Source organism: Idiotropiscis lumnitzeri, chromosome 5 (genome assembly GCF_059441095.1).
Source record: "Idiotropiscis lumnitzeri isolate Australia: NSW breed Sydney's pygmy pipehorse chromosome 5, RoL_Ilum_1.0, whole genome shotgun sequence".
In the NCBI taxonomy this organism is placed as follows: Eukaryota; Metazoa; Chordata; class Actinopteri; order Syngnathiformes; family Syngnathidae; genus Idiotropiscis; species Idiotropiscis lumnitzeri.
In genome coordinates, this window is record NC_142395.1 from 23775475 (window position 1) to 23795865 (window position 20391).

General features: G+C 40.1%; 3 protein-coding genes across 3 annotated transcripts; all 3 read right to left on the reverse strand.

Moving 5' to 3' along the window:
* Positions 1 to 527: 527 nt before the first annotated feature.
* supv3l1 (SUV3-like helicase) lies at positions 528 to 7236 on the reverse strand. The gene is made up of 16 exons (XM_088297167.1): positions 6800 to 7236; positions 6309 to 6386; positions 5903 to 6010; positions 5698 to 5812; positions 5347 to 5515; positions 5154 to 5265; positions 4837 to 4914; positions 4414 to 4505; positions 4046 to 4226; positions 3848 to 3941; positions 3647 to 3766; positions 3462 to 3561; positions 3293 to 3373; positions 3044 to 3220; positions 2530 to 2678; positions 528 to 2218 (listed from the first exon to the last, which is right to left on the reverse strand). The coding sequence occupies exons 1-16, from the start codon at positions 7068 to 7070 to the stop codon at positions 1807 to 1809; spliced, it is 2337 nt and encodes a 778-aa protein (XP_088153293.1). The 5' UTR covers positions 7071 to 7236; the 3' UTR covers positions 528 to 1806.
* A 693-nt stretch (positions 7237 to 7929) lies between these two features.
* vps26a (VPS26, retromer complex component A) lies at positions 7930 to 14170 on the reverse strand. Its single transcript, XM_088297106.1, is given in 12 exon segments — positions 7930 to 9469; positions 9545 to 9654; positions 10135 to 10236; positions 10379 to 10485; positions 10581 to 10745; positions 10863 to 11019; positions 11619 to 11694; positions 11997 to 12146; positions 13428 to 13477; positions 13480 to 13525; positions 14056 to 14097; positions 14162 to 14170. Coding segments are annotated over 12 exon segments (1131 nt in total). The 3' UTR covers positions 7930 to 9352.
* A 917-nt stretch (positions 14171 to 15087) lies between these two features.
* Positions 15088 to 19125, reverse strand: srgn (serglycin). The gene is made up of 4 exons (XM_088296476.1): positions 18891 to 19125; positions 17335 to 17476; positions 15691 to 15860; positions 15088 to 15590 (listed from the first exon to the last, which is right to left on the reverse strand). Exons 1-4 carry the CDS (start codon positions 18943 to 18945, stop codon positions 15505 to 15507), a joined length of 453 nt encoding a protein of 150 aa, XP_088152602.1. The 5' UTR covers positions 18946 to 19125; the 3' UTR covers positions 15088 to 15504.
* Positions 19126 to 20391: the final 1266 nt, after the last annotated feature.

Here is a 20391-nt window from a genome sequence, read left to right on the forward strand (position 1 = left end):
CCAGTCTGGCAGATCAAGCAAAAGGCCCAAAATAGAGCAGACACAGGCAAATGAATACGGGATAGCAAACTAGAAGTTCAGATGTTGATTTTCATTTGCCCCTTTCATGGAAACTCATGCATGACAAAGTAATTAAAATGTTTTTTTGTTTGTTCTCATAGTGATCACCTTGAGGCACCTTGTAGGGTGTGTTTTTGGATGCCACTGAATTATGTATGTCGGTCTGCTTCATTTAGGCAGCATCATGCTATGGGGCTGTTTTTCTTCAGGTGGAACTCAGGACTTAGCGGGAGGGAATTATGAACAATTTCACAAATCTGTGTTGAACACAAATACTACAGGCTCCTACTGGAGAGCATAAAAATGTAAGGAAAACCTTCATACAACATCTGAAATGTAATTAGGATTCATCAGAAGCACTTTAAATTGGTGGCAAGTGTTCGTTTCTGAACACAGCCACATCCCAGCAATTAGAGGGTGTGGAGTGCACACTTGTGAAACAACACTCTCTGTTTGTTTACTAACCCTCTTGATGATGATCATTTTTATTCAATTGAGTTTTACCTATAGGTCACATCAATCGAGGTAAAAGTTTTGAAAATTTTGATCCGGGTCACATATTTTTTTTATTAGACTTTTATGATGTGGTGCATTTACCATTTAGTTCAGTTTTCTGTTGAAACTTCAGTCTCATGTTAGATAGCGGTACATGACGCGCAATGCTTACTTACTGTGAATGCAACTGGTAGGCCCAAATAGCCAATCCAGTTCTTTTCTGATGCCCGTTTACCATTGTTGACTCACATAGCTAAGCTGCAAGACAGCAACAAAAGCTGGGTCGTTATTGCAAAAATGACACTGTCCGTAGGCGCTAAGCAGTATCGTAGCACATGCCAAAGTCTTACCAAAGTCAGGTTGCAACATGGGCACTTGGGTCACAGTTTAAACTCTAAACCACCTCTTGATATTAGTAAACTATGGAAACACTTCACATTAATACGAGCAAATAATATCACCAGTATGATGATTTTTTGATTTCCCAAGGTACCTTTTCAAATTTTTTTAACAAGTTGGAATTTTGAATTCAGAACGCCCGAATGGTTTATATCTCCTCTTATACTTCTCTGACAGTGATGTGTTCATAAATTGTTAGTCTCGAATCACCTACACACAAATCAATGAAAATCAAGGGCGACTTGAATGTTTTCTTTATAACCACTTCTATTAAATGACATTAAACACAATTTAAAAAATATATTTTTGGTCAACTTTGTGTTTAACATAATAGAAGTGTGTGAAAAGCAAATCATGGCTTTGCAACTAAGAATATTTTGTATGTGCCCCTACTAGCCTTAACACACATTCCGATTATGAGTAGTAATATTATGCTTGTGAAATAGGAAGTAAAATTTTTTGGCTAATACTGCCCTCTGCTGTCGACTGAAATTAATATCACGGTTACCCTCGGGTTCACATTATGAACTTTCGAACCGTGACCAGAGCAGAAAAACAGGGTAGCTGACTTTCTAACATAACTACATATTGATGACTTGATGGTTTGAACAAAAGTCTTTTGGATTCTAACCATCATGTCATCAATCCATAGTTCAATAACCACTAAAATTGTTTGAGATCTTCTATTGTTTTTTGAGGGGGCAAGTCACACCACAGTTTTATACATTCTGAAGTGTGTGAAGGTCCACAGTTTTCTTACCCAATAAAGGGTTACACGTCAATCTATCACGTAGGAGAACATTTTTTAAAAATCCAAGAAGTCCACACTACATGACATCCTTACATGATTGTTCATTTCCTCTTCCTCTTACTGTCTTTGTTGCCATTACTGTGATTTTTAGCATCCGATGCCCTCTGATTGGGGGACTCCTTCCTCTGTGCTTTAGACCACTCTGTCTGCAACTGTTGCAGCATTTCGGATGTCAAGAGTCCATCTCGCACCAGGCGGTTAGCAAGCGAGCTGTCCACGGCCTGTCCCGAGCGTCTGGAAGTGCTCGGAATCCTTCTCACTCCTGGCGAGTTGCCACTAGCGGTGCCGGTTTGGATGCTTTGTTTGGACATCTGGAGCGGGCCGGTGATGGCCGGGTCTGTCGCCCGGATGAGACGCGTGATATTGCGGACACCCTGTTGGATGATGGTGTCCAATTCCCGTTGAATTTCTCGGATGAAGGCAGTGTCGGGGAACATGTCCATGAAACGGTAACTAGATGAGAAACAACGTAGAGGGTTTAAGAAAATATGGCCAGCAATAAGAACATAAGAGTATTCTTCTGACATTTATAAAAAAAAAAATAAAATAAAAAATAATGTAGAGCGATTAGCGGGCCATTAGTTCAGCCAATCGATTCTCATTTAATTTATGAATATTTTAATTGCTATACAAGTGTTTTGATCTGTTTATAATTTTTAGGGAGCGTCTTTTTTTTTTTTTTTTTCAACAAAAGTTCACTATTTGCAGTCAGGCTTGGTCCCCGTCTCTACTTACATCATAAATAACATCATTCACTAAATTACCTTAACCAGAGGTAAAGATCCAATACGTCATGAACAGCCTCCAGGTGAACCAGGTCTTTAATGTTTTTGGGCGCGGCCAGAGGCCAGCTGACATGGCGGCACACCCAGTCAAAGGTCAAGGGTTCGTTGCGGCTGAACTGACGGGCAAACTGAAAAAGAAACAGGAAGTAGAATCAAAGCAGCAGGTGCACAATTCACATTTCAAGTATGAGACATTGGATGATGTTTTGAAATTATTTGTACATGAATCTTTTTTTTTTTCCCCAAAAAAAACCTGGCATTTGAACAGGACTAAGGATGCTGATAACACATTGGGGGATTAAAATGGATTTGAGTGCGTGTGTGTTATCATGTCACTGAATATGCTTTAGTGGACAGATGGTGCTTAAGGATTCCACCAGCATCACAGACTTTAGGTTCACAAATTGATTTCTCATTCCGAGTCTTAGCATACTCATCTTCAGTCCACAAAAACACTTTTCCAAATCCCCATATACCAGTAGTCCATGCGTACCTTTAAAAAAGACGTGCACACAAAAGGCTGTTTCTTGTTGATGGGAGCTGTGCAGAAAACGTAGCGCGACCTCAGGTTGAGTGGGATGTGCTGAATCATGTCAGCCAGGAACTTAAAGTCATCAATGTTGCAAACAAAATAGAGGCCATCCACCTGGGAAAGGCTCACAAAAATGTCCTGCAAAAAAAAATAAATAAATAAATATATAAATAAATAAATATAAAAATCCTACTCATTTTTCTGGCTTACAACAAGGTTAGAGAGAGTCGCATCAGGCAGATGATAAGCAAACATCTCAATCTGCTCTGCAGTGGGATGAAGACCAGCCGTCTGTGAAGAAACACAATCACTTTATTGTGGACACTAAAATACAAATCCCGATCATCAGCGGGGCGTAAGACAACTGATGCATGACCACCTCTATGGGCTCCACAGTGTGACTAAGAATATCCTTCAGGACTGGAAGATCGTCTCTGTGCATGGTGGTAACCTCTCCTTCTTTGAACTTGGAGGAGAACCTGGAGGAGATGGCAATGCAGAAAATGTAGGTATAAGCTGACAGAAATTTACACACAACTAACAAAAATAAATAATTAGATTGACCTCCCGGCTCGCCCAGCAATCTGGAGGGCCTGTGACGTGCTGATTGTCTCCATCTGCTTCTCCCCTTTTTCGTTGACGTTTGGCTTCATAAGACTATTGAAGATGATGCGTTTTATGCTCCTGGAGGTTAGAAGACAATCAAGCTGTTGTGAAAAGTCCAATTTGCAAAATGGCCACGCGTGTGTCTATGCTTGTACTTACAAATTAAGGCCCATCCCAATTGCGTCTGTTGCCACCAAGATTTTGCAAGGGTCATCGGGGTCATTGAACTTCTTGGCCTGAGAGAGTTTGGTGCCTGAAAAAAAAAAAGGCTTGATCTAAGCAAAACTCTTTCCTAACTTTAAATGCAAACATTTGTCCTCGTCTGTAAAGCAAAATCTCTCACACAGACGTGCTCACCTGGAGGTAAACTTCCATAAATGACAGCACATTCCAGCCCTCTAGCTTCAATCTGCCTGCTAACGGAGTAGATGTCATTTTTACTGAAGCACACGATGCAATCGCCTGCTCTCAGGTTGTCCAGAGATTCCACAGCGCGCTCCAGGATTGAGAATGGCGTTAGACGCTGGTAGGTGTGGACCTGGACACAATACGAGACACATGACAGGTATACCTACTCCGTGCGCTGAAAACCAACGCGTCAAAAGGTATTTTAACAACTCTCGGCAGCTATGCACACAACCACAATAATTAACATATTGTTGCTACTTCAAAAGAGAGCATTTTAATTTCGATACAACTCTTTCTTGGAGTATAACGTAACTCACCTCCACCTCCTCTCCAGTGGTGTACATCAGCTCTCTGACAAAGTCAATGGCTGCAGGTTCACCACACACATGAATCTCCTCCGCACAGAGGCCTGTGCGCGCGCACACACACAGCACAGTGTTAAAACATATCTTAATAAAAATTAACAACAAAAATTTGAAAACAGGATTGAACCATTGAGGTGGACATTTTGTAAACCGAAAGGATTCAAGGTGATTTTAGTGTACGCGTGTGTTATCGTGCGCATGTTTTCCCATGTGTGCGCGTGACAAATGTTGACATTTTTTTTAAATTAATGAATATGGATATGAATTTTCATGCGCGTGTGTGCTTTTGCGGGGGGTGTTTTTGTGGACGTCTCTCGGCGAGTGTGTGTTTTGTGCACATGTGCATGTATTCATGAGTATGCATGTGCGACAAACCCAGTAGAGCTCTGGTCCAAGCCCAGCCCCGCGAAGGATCTCTGATCATTTGAATTTCATCAATCACAGCCACTTCATCTATAAAAGATTGGCAAATACAATGACTTGAAAAAAGAAGGCTAACTTTAGACCATGTGGCTAAAGTTAACATTTGACGTGATCAGGGGAAAAAATTTTTTTTTATGAAATAAAAATCACATTTTGGAAGGAGATGATTATCTTTACAAATATTTCATTTTAAATGAGCACAGATGCAGTCTCAACTTCTCAAGCAATACAACTGACTGTGTATATAGCAACGCAGTTCGCAAACTCACAAGGCGTTGTGACGCTGCACATCTCGATGGTGCAGGCCACGTGGCCGGACACTCGACCTTCAGCGTCCACAAACGTCCTCTCCTCGCCAGTAACCAGGTCACATGGCACACCCTGAGAATAGACAATTAACCAAAATAGAGAACACACTCATAATACATAAATTTAAGAGACAGAAGAAGTTACAGTACGTACGGCTTGGTTGCTTTTCTCAAAGATTTCGTGGGCGAGAAGTTTGAGGGGTCCGCAATAGACCCCGGACTTTGCAGCCAGGTAGCGTTGGATGGCGTGGTAGGTTTTGCCGCTGTTGGTGGGGCCGGCGTGGAAGATCACCTTCCTCTGGAGGGCACGGGCCTCGGGATACCTTAAGAGCACACACATACAGTGTAGCGCAGAAAATTAGAATGTCGAGGGAAACATCGATTAGAAGCACAATTATAAAAAATACATTCGCTATCAAAACAATGAAATATTTTAAGATTTCTTTTTACTTTGATGATTATAGCTTACACTTAAATTTAAAAGTTGTGTATGGTGCAGGTTTACCAGTTGGCAGGAACTCTAAGGTCAGAGATCTTCCTCAGGTCGTCCATACAGTCAAGCATGGGAAAGATCTGCTTGGCGTGTCGCATAAAGTATGGATAGATGTCATCTATGTGACCTTGACGTCAACAGAAACACAAAAAGTTTGGAGTAGTATAGATATTTTTTTTATTGCTGCCATCAATTTTCGACATATTTTGGGACAAACCTGCTCCGCAACAAATGTCGCTGAGAATGACGTGCAGATCGGCAGGTAGTGATGTCCCCTCCAGGATATATTTCCTGAAGTTGATAAAGGCCTGGTGGAAGAGTCGTGCTGCATGAACACGAGAACATACATATCAGGGAGCAAAGCATGCACAGGTTGACAACAGTAATGGTCTCCAGTCTTTCTCTTTGTTTGTAAATACGTTTCTGAGCATTGTTCACATGAAGAACAGATATATATCAAATAGCTTTAGAAAAGTCAACGTTTTACTCCAAAGTTATGTTGCTAAATAGCATTCTATTTATTAGTCGTTGGGTCTCTTCATGGCAAGCTAGGAATATTTTGAAAATATTTGAAAATGTCAAATTCGATGAAGAAGTAATTTTATTATCATTATTATTCTCACCATCCAGTCCATTATCTGCAGCCAGCTTCTGCATCTCTTTCCTCTTATAGAACCGGTTCGCAATTTTCAAAAGTTCATCTAAGAGACAAACACAGCACATATACACATATACACATTTGAGGCCATGCATTCGACAGCTAAAGCAGTCCTTACCAAAACGTATGCAAAGTACACACGAGCCATGCAATGTTTCTTGCGTTAATTTACTCTTTTTTGCCCCTAAATTTGGTTCATTTTTCTTTATTCATCTAGCACATTTTAGTTTAGTGCGCTAATGTAAATAATAAAATCAATAAAATACATTACTTAACAACTAAACATTTTCAATTAGTTTATTTATCGTAGATTAAAAAAATAATTTTAAATTAAACTGGTAAATTTATAGTCCGTTTAAAATAATTAAAAAAAATAAATAAATCACATCACAAAAGTTTGCCCGCTCCTGACCGAAAAGTGCAGCATGAATTGAGTTCAGCTTGACTTTTACTGACTTTTATCCAGAGGTTGGGTCAGCTCCGCTCCCACACTCCCTTCATCAGACAGTTCAGTCTTAAGCGTGAGGGGGACAAAAAGAGATGTGTCCGGAGGATTGGAGGATGAAGAATAATTCCTGCCGCCAACCATGGCACACATCGGGTGCTCTCTTTGCATCGAAACAGACCCAGAAGACGCATGACGGCTACTCCTTGCCAGGCAAACTGTTCGAGTATTAACATGGCGCCGAAGCCGAGAAAACAAATACAAGCAGCGGTTGACCGACATCGTCTTTCCCCCTCTCTAGTTTATACGACCCAACTGGGAATGCGCCGAAACACGACGTTAACTAGTCGCCATAGATCTAAAAGTATGAAAACACACCGCTAACTTGACTAGAGGACACATTTCTTTTCCTGCTATGCGCCAACGTGGGCCAGGACCAGCCCCGGTGTAGCTGTCCACAAAGATGCCTGTGTTAAAAGTAGAGAGAAATGGTCTTATCCAAATATTTACAGAAGAAGAATTATTTAATTTTTGGACCTAACAAATTTAAATGTATTTATGAACCCAAATGGATGTGTTTCGTACAGTTTATACATAAATACTCATTCATAAATAAACTGGCATATCTTGACATATTCCGTAAAATCGTTTATGCATAATTAGTGAGGTCAGCATTGATCTGCGCACAGCCAATCGGAATACTATTAGGGCTCTCCAAAAGAAGGCGGGACACCACGCGACTAAATCAGCGGCGTGCAGCAAGTACGAATTTTAAAATAGGTTTTCAAAAGTGTGTTAATGTTTGTGTAAATACATTCGTCTCATTGTATTACTCAATCACCCTATTTGGCGTAAACAATTTCAATTATATAAAACTGTTTAAATGATTATTAATAAATACACTACGGTTGCACCAAGATGTTACTGAGTGTGAATGGTTGTCCGTCATCGTGTGCGCAGCGATTGGCTGGAAACCGGTTTAGGGTGTATCCGGCGACTGCCCAAAGAGACCTGGGATAGGCTGCAGCACGCCCGGGACCTTCGCGATGACAAGCCGTTCACATCATGAAAAATAATATTGTTCAATTATACTTTTTGAGATGAACACATTTCTGTTTAACCCAGAATAAATGACTCCTCATTAGTGTCAATATAAACTTGCTTTATTTATGATTTTTTAGTTTTTAAGGGTTTAATCCTGTACATACACACATTGTTCTTGTTATGGTTTGTTGTGCGAAGATTCCATGCAAATAAGGGAGTTGTTTTTTTTTAACCGTTGCAGGTATTTAAAGGACAAACAGCAAACTTGATTGGATAGACAAATGAGAAGTATGGCTGCAAGAAGAAAAAAAAACTCACACATAAATGGCTCCCAAATTCAGGAATAAAATTTACATTCATCTGTTGAGTGAAGAGACAAATGCTCAGCAGTGGACATGAGTGTTTCAAAGTTTATGCAACTCGTGGAGTTATGACTTCGCACATGAAACAAAACACATGATTCCAATTAAAAAGTTATGTAATACAGTATATAAATGGCAATTGAGCTTATCATTGCAGATAAGGTGGACAACTTAGCACCTTTGTGCAAAACAGGTGATGGGCCAATTCCCCATCAAATGGGTTTGCTGACATCATACAACCGTTTAAATGTTTAAAGCATCACAGTGAAATACAGTGGCGGCTTTTTAAAGGATGAGCTGGGATTGCGAGCGCAAACATGATCCGAATTATTCCATTGAATGTTATTAACCGAAAACGAGGCCCACACACAAATAAAAACTGCCATGTATGTCTAGCTGAGAGCAGAAGCAGACCCAGAAAAATGACTACTAATGACATTATAATCAGTGGATACTCTGACATAACTCCAGATATCAACCCAAATTGTGGAAACCACATCAAATACCTTCAACTGCATTCCTCTTTAAAGAATCGTCATCAAAAAGAACATTCAGGCCTACAATCTGAAAACTCTTGATGAAACTGGAAACAAATTACAGGATTAAAAACCAATGATTTGTTTCTCAGTTCCCAACACAGTTGACATCTCTGAAGTAAGAGCATCTTTTTACAAGATGTTCTTACGAGTCTCCCTACAAGATGGCTCACCAAGAGTGCCGTAGTGTCCATGGTGGGTGAAAGGTCACATATTGCAACAAAGCACAGTATATGTGTGTGTGTCCATCAGATAGTAGCATAGGAGTGGATGGTTCCACACTTAGATGATGCACGCGAATGAAACCTTTTTAGCAAAGAAGATGGAAGCAGTTGCCGTCTTCTTTGTCCCTGTGATGTCGTCGGGCATACAATTGACAGCCCGTTCAACATAATGCGTGATAGTGTGTCCATATAAGACTGTGGTGGTATCTCAGCAGAAGAACAGCTTAGTTTGAAGCTGAGGTGACCGATATGTCATTGTGTCTGTGTGTGAGTGTGTGTTCATGAAAAGTCCAAGCAGACTGTGCAGCTATCACACCTCTGACTGCTCAGCAGTGAAGAGTCCGGTTGTTTGTGTGTGTGTGTGTGTGTTTGTTTTCAGTTCATGGCCTCGCTCGCCCTCACATTTCGGGCTGCTCCGCATTAACAGGCTGAGTTTGGGGATCAGGAGACTCGTAGCGCTGGTGGAAGTTTCGTTTTCTCATCTTCTCTGGGGCTTTCCTCCACAAAACAATCTCCTGAGGAGACCGACAAATGCATTGCCAGGCGTGAGAAATGGTGACAGATGGAAAAGCTGTGTGCAGATGATTTACCTGCTGCTTAAAGTATCTTCTATCTTCTTCGTCCACTAACACCAGATTCAGGAAGTAACGTACAGAGAACTTTTTGTTGACGTCCCGCATGGTGGCTGTCAAGTCGTATCCTGGTCAAGTGAAATGCAAAAGCGCATATTGTACAACGTTAAAACTAGCGGGAAAAAAACGTGCTTACCTCTCTTTTCCACCAGGCTGTACTAGCCACCCCTTAATCACTTTCTAGCCCTCGGTACAAGGTTCTTAAAATATTATTTTGAGATGCACAACGTGTAAATTCATGTAAGAAGAAATTTGTGTGTTTATTCACTAATGAGCAGCACGTGAATAGTAGTAGTTGAATATGGGATATATTAGTCATGTGACGTGCCGCGTTCACATTCAGGTTGGGTGGTGGTGACCGACCGACGTTATTCTCACGGAAGAAGGACCAGGATTTGTTTGTATTTGTGTTTGAGTTATTAATGAAAAAAAATGTAAAATCATCTACAGATGTTCAGCATATATTGCAGGCTGGGGGCCAAATGTTTTTTTTTCCTTCCATCACTCGTGGCTCAAGAGACAGAAAAGGAAATGTGAAATGAAGTTACCTGCCAGAAAGAGTCTGATGGGGATCGATTCTCCTTTAACCGGTGCTCCATCCATGATCTCATATTTTGCAACCGTATCCGTCTCTGTGGTCGTACTAGGACCTACGAAGGTAAATAAGAACATTATGCACAGTGGACAGAAGACAGAAAATGAAACATGGAGATCTTCAATGTCACTTTATCGATGACTTTTTATTAACCAAGAAAACGCTTTGCTGTTTCTATCTGAACTTTGAATGCTCACCTATGCCTGTGATCTCCTTCTTGATGAGCTGCAGCTCCATGTGTTGGATCTTGATCCTGACCAGCAAAAAATAAATCTTCCCAACAATGACGTCCTTTAGGTGGTACCTACCAATAAAACACGTGGACAGAAGTTTTTAAGTTAAAAAAAAAAAGCAAACAAACAAACAAAAAAAAAATGGTCATAGTGGCACTCATCTTACTTGGATTTATTGTATTCAAACTCAATGTGAAGGCAGTCTTCTATGCCAACCTCCATCTTGATCGAGTTGTTGATATCCGGGTAGGTGGCCAGCTGGTGGACAATCAGCTCGTACTCCTTCACCAGATCTGACAGTCGACGAACTATTGTCACCCTGAGAAAATATCTACATGAACACGAAGGAGAAGCTTCATTAATTATCTACTTTTTTTTTTGGATCACGTCAATCATTTTACAGCTGAGAAAAAAAAAAAAAAGTCTCCAAATGGTGTCGTGACACGACCTTAGCCGGACGTTAGCGCCGGTGTACGACTCGTAGGGCTTCTCCACCTGCATGAACTCAAAGTCGTAGCTTCTGTTCTGGGTGAGCTCTCCCGGCAAAGCCAACTCTTTCACCAGATCCACAAACTCGTGGGTGTTGCTTTTGTCCGAGAACAACTCTGTAATCATAAGGAGGCGCTGTAAAAAAAAAAAAATCAAACCATGCTGCTATATAAAATGATCAAAAGTAAACAGAAGAGGCACCGTAGCCTACATGGTTTTAAACAAAAGGGTTGTGTGGTTTGAAATATGCAATTTTTTTGTAAATAGTTATTATTACCTTAAAAACACAAATAGTTATTAATTATTAACCTATTAGTTATTATTACAGGTTTGTTGTTGCTCAGTCTTCCACCTGGAGGCAGCTGTGTGGAACAGGAATACTAAGTGAAAGCTTCTCCATCAAATCAAGCGACCTCTGAAATTCCTATTCTTTGCCGTTTGCGCCATAAGAAATGTCAATATTCTCCGAAAAGAGGACAAGTGACAAAAGGGCACGATACCTCCATCTCTAGTAAGCTGATACCCTGTTCTTTTAAAATATTTAGTTACTTTTACTATTGCCTGGCAAGGCCTGATCAAACGCACCTGAAAAGGTGATACATTTGTTTATTCGTACAAGCCACATTCTCGGGTCACATGACAACAAGACCCGACCATTTTTTATTCTGGGGCAGGGTGAGCGGTGCAGACAAATAAAATAGCATAACATGCTCACCAATCTGTCCAACAAACTCAATGCGGATGCCTTGGTGCTCCAGTCGTTTTCCTCCCTGCTTCACATTTAGATTTACCTGCAAGACAAATGTTTAATGATGATTCATTTACACTTGTTGAGACAAAAATGTAAATTAAATCCATTAGGTGTGCTAAAAACTGCAGAAATAAATCCCTTTTGTTCATACTGACTGCCATCAATTTGGGAGCAAAGTAAGACATGACATTTGGATGGCAATTTGACAATTGGCCAAATTCAAATAAGTGAGTTTGCAATCACTACAATAATGCAAGGAAACAGAACAGTTAATTCATTCATTCAGGATGTAATTGGTTGCAAAAAAAAAGGGATCAAAAGACAGGTGGCAGATTAGGTTACCTTGCCGGAGACAGATTCTCCATCATAAAACATATAATGTTTCTCCATCTTTCCATCTTCTGTCTTGAGTTCAGCTGTCTTCCGGCTCTCCGCATCGCTGAGCAGGACGTCAATCTCACACACCGGCCCGAATAAACCCCCCAAGAAACTCTGCAAATACAGCACACAATGTTAGGAGTAACCCAGTAAGGACAAAACAAGAGTTGTGACTCAGCTGTTTGAAGGTTTAAAAAGCTGACAGATAGATATATTGTGCCGCTGAAAATCTACACATTCATATTCATCTGTTCATTCAGATAACTAATAATCTACGCAGTTGAAAACACATCAACAGTCTGAGAACGATGCAGTTCCTTTTTAAAAAAAAATATATTTTTACATGAGCAGCTTTGTTCACATTGGATGCTATCTGGAGAAATGTCAACATGCAAATAGCTGGATAGCTAGCTTTACACATGGAAAACACATCCTTCCTTTGGATAGCCCTCCTCTGTGGCTGCTTTAGTGCCTCGTTGTTGGTGGTGAGTGCATGCATGTCATGCACAGAAAGGTAGAAGTGCAATGAGTTGGGATTATTATTTTTGGGGTTGTTTTTAAGTACTACTTGACAATCGTCATGGCTGTCTTACACCTATTTACAAGTCAATATGCACTCATGACAGACACATGTCATTCAACCGCTTAAATTGCATTTCACAATGAGTGTACGAATGTTACTCCCACATCAGCTGATAGGCGTGTGCAGTAGTCACACTTTTCCTATGAATTTACAACATCCTGTGCAAAATAATAACAAATAACGCAAATATTACCACACACCAATACAATGTGAAGCAGTCCTCCTGCACACAAACACACATGCGATGTGTCACCAGGATGTCAGGAGTCTACAATCAAGCGTCTGGGTGGAGCGGGAGGGGGCGTGGTTATTTCAACAGCAAATAGTCCAGTCCATCAAAGATTTGGCAGTGTAGGGGGGGGGGATTCCCTAACAAGGTCAGTACTCAGTCGGGATTGGTTTACAATGCACATTAGCCCACTTCAGGTTAGTTTGTACCTTGTAAACAGTGTCTACATGTCAGCGAACCATCTGTCATTATGACATTTGACGCAACTTCTTGACAGCATCACTACATGTGACATTAGCGAACACACGTGGAAAATCCAACCACTCGCAACTAGTTAACTAGCAGGAGTGAGTTACTTCAAAGAAAGAACCAACCATAGACGGCCTCGCACTTTGCTAATTCGCTCAGCCCTGCTAGCTCCCCTGTCATCTAAAAAAAAAATACAAAAAAAAAAACACCAACCGGACGCGTTCAAACCACACCAGAAGCGCTTATCCACGCTGCACTTTTGCCGATAAAAGACATTTTTCTTTGTAATGATATGCTGCGAAATCAACAGCAAAGTGGTCGTTTTCCCACTCACCATTTCGGCCGTCTCGTAGACAGTTGAAGCTAACAGTTTAGCCTCGCTCAGTTGTAGCCCATGCGCGTGCGCGTGGAACGGGCGTCGCGCGCTCGAGACTCGCGATCACGTGACGCAAATCAGGTGGCTGTAGGCGTGGTAGAGACACTCACGTGATCATCACGTGTCAATTGCTGAGCGCTCACTTTTCCCCCTTACAGATGCTCAAATGCTTTTTTTTTTTAATTATTTAATTTGAGTTAATGTTTTATTCCGGACCAGCAGTCACCCACGTGGTGCCCGCCGTAATGGAACATTGTGATTTATTAGGGCTGTTGCAGTAGTAATCATGTAACGTACAGCGATGAATAGAAAAAAAAAGTGTTGTACGTTAATTCCTTCCTATTTTATCCTTTGCTTAAAAATATTGTGATAATTCTTTGTTATTTCAGAAGTGTGTATCAAGAAAGCGAGAGAGGGGGAGACAGAGCGAGAAAGGGGGAGAGAAAGAGAGAGAGGGGAGAGAGAGGATTAGAATAGAAAATAAATTCTAGAAAAAAAAATAATTAAAACAAATCTATAAAAAATAGTCACAGTAACATGATTGCGCCGAAATTGTAACTATTTACAAGTAGAGAGGTCAACTTACTTTTGGCCTGCCCATGGCCCGGAGAGTGAATGATGCAGCTTTCTGTGGACCATGTTGGAAATTTTTCAGAGGGGCTATATTAACTTCACCTTCTTAAAATAATTACCTCGGTCATATTTTTACAAAAAAAAAAAAAAGCTTTGAACATCTCATGATGCTGGCCACCTCTGTTAAAATAGTCTACTTCTTTAAACAGATAATTCAAGTCTACAGTGAAATTATTATTAAATATAAGAAGCGTTTGGTTCAGTTTTTCATTTTTTCTGAAAAAAAAAATGGGCGAAAAAAATGACTTCAGACAGTATTTTAGGAAGCTAAAAATATGTTAATCAGCTTTCATTTTTTGCTTTTAGATTTTCTTACGGTCAGCGTCCAGCAGGTTCAGAAGAATGAATTGCATCCAATAATGTAATATTATCTTACTGGATCGCAACGTTCTAAAAAACAAGGAACTAATCATTGATTTTAGACAAAAAACAGAAACACCCAAAGCAAGCATTATTCATAATGAAAAAAATGAACTTGAATCACACGAATGCCTTGTTAGATTTGATCACAGATGCAGTCATAAAGACAAGGACGACTGTGATCCTATATTATGTTTTTTTTTGTTTTTTTTACCAGTCTTTTATTAAAAGCCTTTTGACTTTCTATTTGTTGGTTCAGAGGTTTGTCAGTCAAAGATAAGAACTGCCTTTAATGCATTGTCAAAGTGTTCTCCAAGATAATTGAATAAAAACTTTTAGTTTGGAACCTTTTTGACAACCCTTGTATTCTTCCACATATATTTCATCGTAGGAGAAAAGCATTTATTCACAATTTCAAACAGTTCTCATGAGCATCAATTAAGATTATTTTCTTTCTTAAAATTGGTTCATTTGACTGATGACCAGTCCAGGGTGTACCCAGCCTCTTGACCAAAGTCAACTGGTTTAGGCTACAGATCCCCTCTGACCCTTGTGAGGCTGACCAATATAGAAAATGTCTGTTTAATGTAGTGGGGAGAAAAAGGAGATGTGACAACAAACGATACAAATTCTTGTCTGGATTTATTCTTGCTTTAAAATACCGAAGCACAAAATACATATTTTGAATATGACTCAACTTCCATCTCTTCCCGAGGGGATTTTTGTTGGGCAAGATTATCCTGTTAAATCTTGTGCATCGGAAATTTCCCTAAAAAAGGATTACACAATGTATAAATGTAAAGTGACTAAAGCAGTGTGGGACTCTATATAATGTTACAGATCTAATAAGCTTATCCATCCATCCATTAAAAAAAGTTAAATTAAACATACAGTATATATATATTTTTTTTTTCTCTTCCTTCTTCACACAAAGCACAGCTGCAGCAAGGAGCAGTGTTAATACAATTGTGGCCACCAGGTGGTAACGCAGTAGATTTTTAGTATGATGTTAAAACATGGGAAGAAGAGCGGGTTGTCAACTCTACAACTGCAGAAAGTGGTCCTCCAGCATCTCCTGCTCAGAACTGTCAAGGAATCGCCTGAAGCCTTCGGCGCCTACCGGTCCAGCTGCAATACAACACAAAGCAAACAGGTCAGAAATCGGCTGCATTCAAACACACAGATGGAGAATTTCCATGCACTTGAAACTCATCATCTTGGTCCTTGCCTGTCAAGGAGTCGCCGGAGCCCATCTCCTGTTCGGTATTTGGAGCAAACACAGAGTCCATCCAGACTGGACCAGCAGAACCCTCATAACCAGAACCATCCTCAGGCTGTACATTCTCAGTGGAGTCACTCATCGTCGCTGAACCTTCTTCCTCCACTGGCTCGGCATCACTGGAATTAATAATGACATACTGTAAGAGACATTTTGGTCTTTTAGAGTTTTTTTGATCGACTATGGAAGTAACAATAATCCCACACACTGTAACCACATTGTAAACTAATTTTCAAAATTGTGAGCTGTGATTGCTGTATTGACTACCACTGAGAACTAGATTGGGATAACTCAATTTTTATCATTTTTCAGTTAGAAATGAATTGCTTAACGGCCTATCTTTGGTTGAGATGAATACTTGTTGAAGTCAAGGTTTAGTTACAAATCTGACACACAGTGACATAAAATGTCTACACACCCCTAATTAAAGTGTCAGGTTTTTGTGATGTGAAAAAAATGAGACCAGGATAAAAATTTCGAAACTATATCAAATATGAGCTGACCTGTACAACTCAATTTTTAAAAATCAAGAGGCAAAGTAAATAAAGTAAAAAAGTGGTTGCACAAGTTTACACCCCCTCTCAAAATTGAGGATGTGGCTTTTATTGCAGCCGTAAAATTTGGCAAAAATTGAGTGAACCCACATATCATATACATGAGGTACACCTGCACACTATCACGTGATGCAAGACAAGAGCATGAGATGTCATACTGATATTGTTAAACCTTTGGGAGAATTCTTTTCCCCTTGTTCTAACGTTGTTGTTTTAAAGAGAATTGTTTTATGCATCAGTCATAATTGTGCGTGAGCTTCTTATTCATATTTCCTCATACATGAGACTTTAAACTTCCACTCCCTCAATCGACTCTCTTGTTCTTTCCAAAATGTTCTCACTTTAATCAAATTTTACTCAATTGTACCGCATTCACTCATACTCAACAATAGACCATAAGCTACAGCACACCGTGCGTCACAGTCCGCTTCCTGTCGACACTTCCCATTGGCTTCCTGTTCAAGGCGAACTGACGAACGTGAGCTCTGCTGCTTTGTGTTGAGAAAAAGGCCCCATCATAGAGGACGCCAGAAGAGAGAACGGCTGGCAAAAATGACATTCCACTGAAATCTATTGAAATCTCGATAAGACACGTCAGCATCTTCACCCAATAGCTGACATCTAAATAGACCTTGTCGGCCAACGGTAGGAATATATGTACACCCTGACATTTATGGGTATGTACACACTTGAGTGATTTCAACCCAGAAGCAGCTAGATGAAATGATTTGATGTATTCATTCATGTCATCGTTTCCTTTGAGGTGATAAACTTAGGCTATCTGTGTCATTTCTGAAGAACCCAAAAGAGGAAATGAGAGAAATTAAAATCGCAGACCCAATAAACACGCTCACACCCAACACACACAAGCACACAGCTTTCTTTTTTGGGGCATTCAGCATTTTTCTTGGGTGTGTTTTTTCCCTCTCGTGTAGACCACCAAAATATTAGAAAAGTCTCACTATGATGCAGAGCAATTACACGCCACCACAACTTACAACCCCAATAATAATAGCTGACTAATGCATACCATACTTACAGGTACAGTGAACTGGAAGGAGGCAATTTGGTCGGCAGGTCCGGACTCCACTCCATCTGTGGACTTTGTTGAGTCACGCAGTTGGCACGGTTTTCCCCAGGCCGACATTTGACAAACTTATACACGGCAGTCCTGGGCGCTCCTTTAAAAAGAATGACATATTCACTTATTGATTTATTTAATGCAACTTTTCAGGAGATTACGACATGACTATGCAACAGGATAAAGTAACAGTCAGCACACTGGTGGAGGAAGTTATGGCGACATGATGTTTTCTCAATACATTGGATCTTGTCCGTAGCGGACTTTAAGAAGTAAATAAAGCAAATAAGCTATTTAATCGCAAAAACAGGCATAAAAAAAGTGAGATTACCTCCCTTTCTGGCTGTATTATCGGCAAAATGTGGGTGTTGGTGTTTCAAGGAATAGCTTTTGTTCAACCCGACAGAGTGGAAATAAAAAAAAAAGAAAACATGATGTCATGATCGTGTATCTCCTGAGGGCTGAGTGACACATGTCTGACTAGGAAATATGTGTGTTGAAACACCCACAACCAAGCAGTTAAAGCGTTTTATCTATTAAGTGCAATTTATCAAGTCAGTTTAGTAAACGCACGTTTGAGTTCCAATACGATATGTTATACATAAAATGAATAACAAAGAACACATCAGGCATATATTACAATAAACATCGATCAAGAAGTGTCAAGTGACAAATAAAAACTGATATGGGAACTATTTTGTGTATGGCACGAAAAGGCAACACCAACATGAAGAAAACATTCACATGACATGTAGCCTACAAACTTTTTAGATGTCCATTTATTCATTAATTTATGTATTATATAGGTATCATTAAATTCACTAAATACAAAAACACATTATAGAAATAAACAATACTGCTCGGAGACGGCTGGGATAGGCTCTAGCACGCCCGTGACCTTCGTGAGGAGAAGCGGATCAGATAATGGATGGATGGATATTAAAAATAATTTGCGAGTTGTCTTTGAAAAAAAAAAAAGTCATCTGATGAATACAATGAATACAATATAGCCGTCTAAATTGTGGACCATGAATAGGAAAAATAGTGCATCTGTCAAATCTTTAACAGAAAAAGAACACGTTTGAAAACTTTAAAATGTTTTATTCTACCTTTTTTTGGGGGGGCCATCCACTTTCCTTCTATCCCAAATATTTACATTTTCACTCCCAAAAAGCACATAACTTTTAGGGCTATTTACCAAAACAGAATTCAAATGATGAACCCGAGTGAGTACATTTCTGTCAGGTGCCTTTTTTTAGACAGAAATACACTACCGCTGTACTTTTTAAAGCAGAAAAAGAACGGCATTATTGTTCACTGCGAAACTTAAACAACACATTCATTTTTTTATGTGTGTGTGTGTGTGAGTGACAATTGCTCATGTTAACATGTCAGTAACAGATGCTCACAAGAGGACCGTGGCCAGTACCAGCAAACTGCCTTGTTAATAAAATTTTCAGTTAAAAATAAAAGCCTCCGCTGTCCTATCAACATCCGTAGTAATTCCAAATTACCTTCTGCCTGTAAAGCGATGAAGCAGCAGGCCGCGATGAAGATGGTCCAAGCCATTCTCAGTTTCAGGACACAACAATGAAAGGGAACCAAAACACTTCTTGACAGAGCTGAAGACTGAGTTCAAATGCCTGAAAAACGCACACTCGCATACACACGTGCACGCACTCCCGGGACTGAGCTCAACCCTCTGACTGCGTCATGGTTTCCTGAAGTATTTTTGCGTTACAAAAAAAAAAAAGTCACTGCGCATCCTCCGTGGAAACTTGTACTTTCTCAAATCAAGATCTTATCTTCATATAACTGCATGAAAGGAAATACCACAAGACAGAATTTGGCTAACTAGTTTCAATTAAGCCTTTAACGACGCAAAGTGGCAATGCTGGGAGGAGAAGGAAGACGAGATAGATACTGTGTAATACAATGGCGGGCCGTGCATTTCACACAATGGTCTTCAGTGAAGTCCTACTTGAATAAATCCCCCTCATAATACCGTCATTTATGACACCACGGCTGGAGAAATAATATACAGACGAACACTTACACAATACTGAGTATTGAATACTCAGTAGCTTGCGCTACCTAGCTTCTTCTTGAAAGGTCCCTCTTGAAAATGGCCTCGCAGGTGTTTAATTAAATCCACACTTTCCCCCCCTTCGGCCATTGTGGTTTAAAAAAGCAAGTTAGATTTTCGAACGGTCGCCAGTTACGACTGACGGTGTGTTGATTCCGCATAGCACCGTCCCCTCACGAGTGAGTAGCCAATCACAAAACGCGTTCAGCACCTTCAGCGTACGGCCAGCAACCAACTCGCGATCTGATTGGCTATCGTAAATGTCTATCAAATCTAATGTCCATTGACTTTGACAGAAGAGATGCCAGCATAATTGCATCTGAATTCCACGGAAAGAAAAGTGCGCGCTACTGGTTTTGTGAAAATCTGCCTGGCAACACGAGCTAGCGGAATTCTGATTGGATAAAAACTCTCACTTAAAAATACAACGCTAGTATATAATATGACATCAATGTGAAGGTTATGATCATTTTTTTCTTGATTATGTAAGGCCAGCAAAGAAGGCCTTGAAGGCCCGCCACTGGTGTAATGTTATACAAGCGCAAAACAAATAAAACACAAAAAAATAACAGGTGATTTACAAATATTCTGATCTCACTTGACCGGTATGTGTCGGCGGGCTGCCTTACAGTATGCGAAAGTGTTTATTTGTGCTGTGAGACATCAACATGTTCAACTTGACAAACACAAATACAGTATATTGGTAAGATACAACACACACCGCTGTTCATTGCACAGCATGACAACATGGTACAACTGTTATTGGTCTTCGCCTTTGCCCCTCAGCAACTGTAATGTCATTTTCAGCTGTCAGCAAGTGGCAAAATGGCCGCCCTCTGAAATGGATAAAAACAGGTGCATTTTGCTACTTAATAATTGATATTCAACAAAGTGTTATTTTGTTATAGATATTAATCAGAATACCATGT

Bases quoted from the DNA above. Each gene is read 5' to 3' on its own strand.
- supv3l1 (XM_088297167.1), bottom strand. From the start codon at position 7,070: ATGTCGGTCAACCGCTGCTTGTATTTGTTTTCTCGGCTTCGGCGCCAT. The intron at 4,915-5,153 runs GTGAGTTTGCGA...AATCTTTTATAG, and splicing joins GTGCAGCGTCACAACGCCTT to ATGAAGTGGCTGTGATTGAT. The intron at 4,506-4,836 runs GTTTGTCGCACA...GCGCGCGCACAG, and splicing joins TTGGACCAGAGCTCTACTGG to GCCTCTGTGCGGAGGAGATT.
- srgn (XM_088296476.1), bottom strand. From the start codon at position 18,945: ATGGCTTGGACCATCTTCATCGCGGCCTGCTGCTTCATCGCTTTACAG. The intron at 17,477-18,890 runs GTAATTTGGAAT...TTCTTTTTAAAG, and splicing joins CATCGCTTTACAGGCAGAAG to GAGCGCCCAGGACTGCCGTG. The intron at 15,861-17,334 runs GTAAGTATGGTA...TATTAATTCCAG, and splicing joins CCTTCCAGTTCACTGTACCT to TGATGCCGAGCCAGTGGAGG.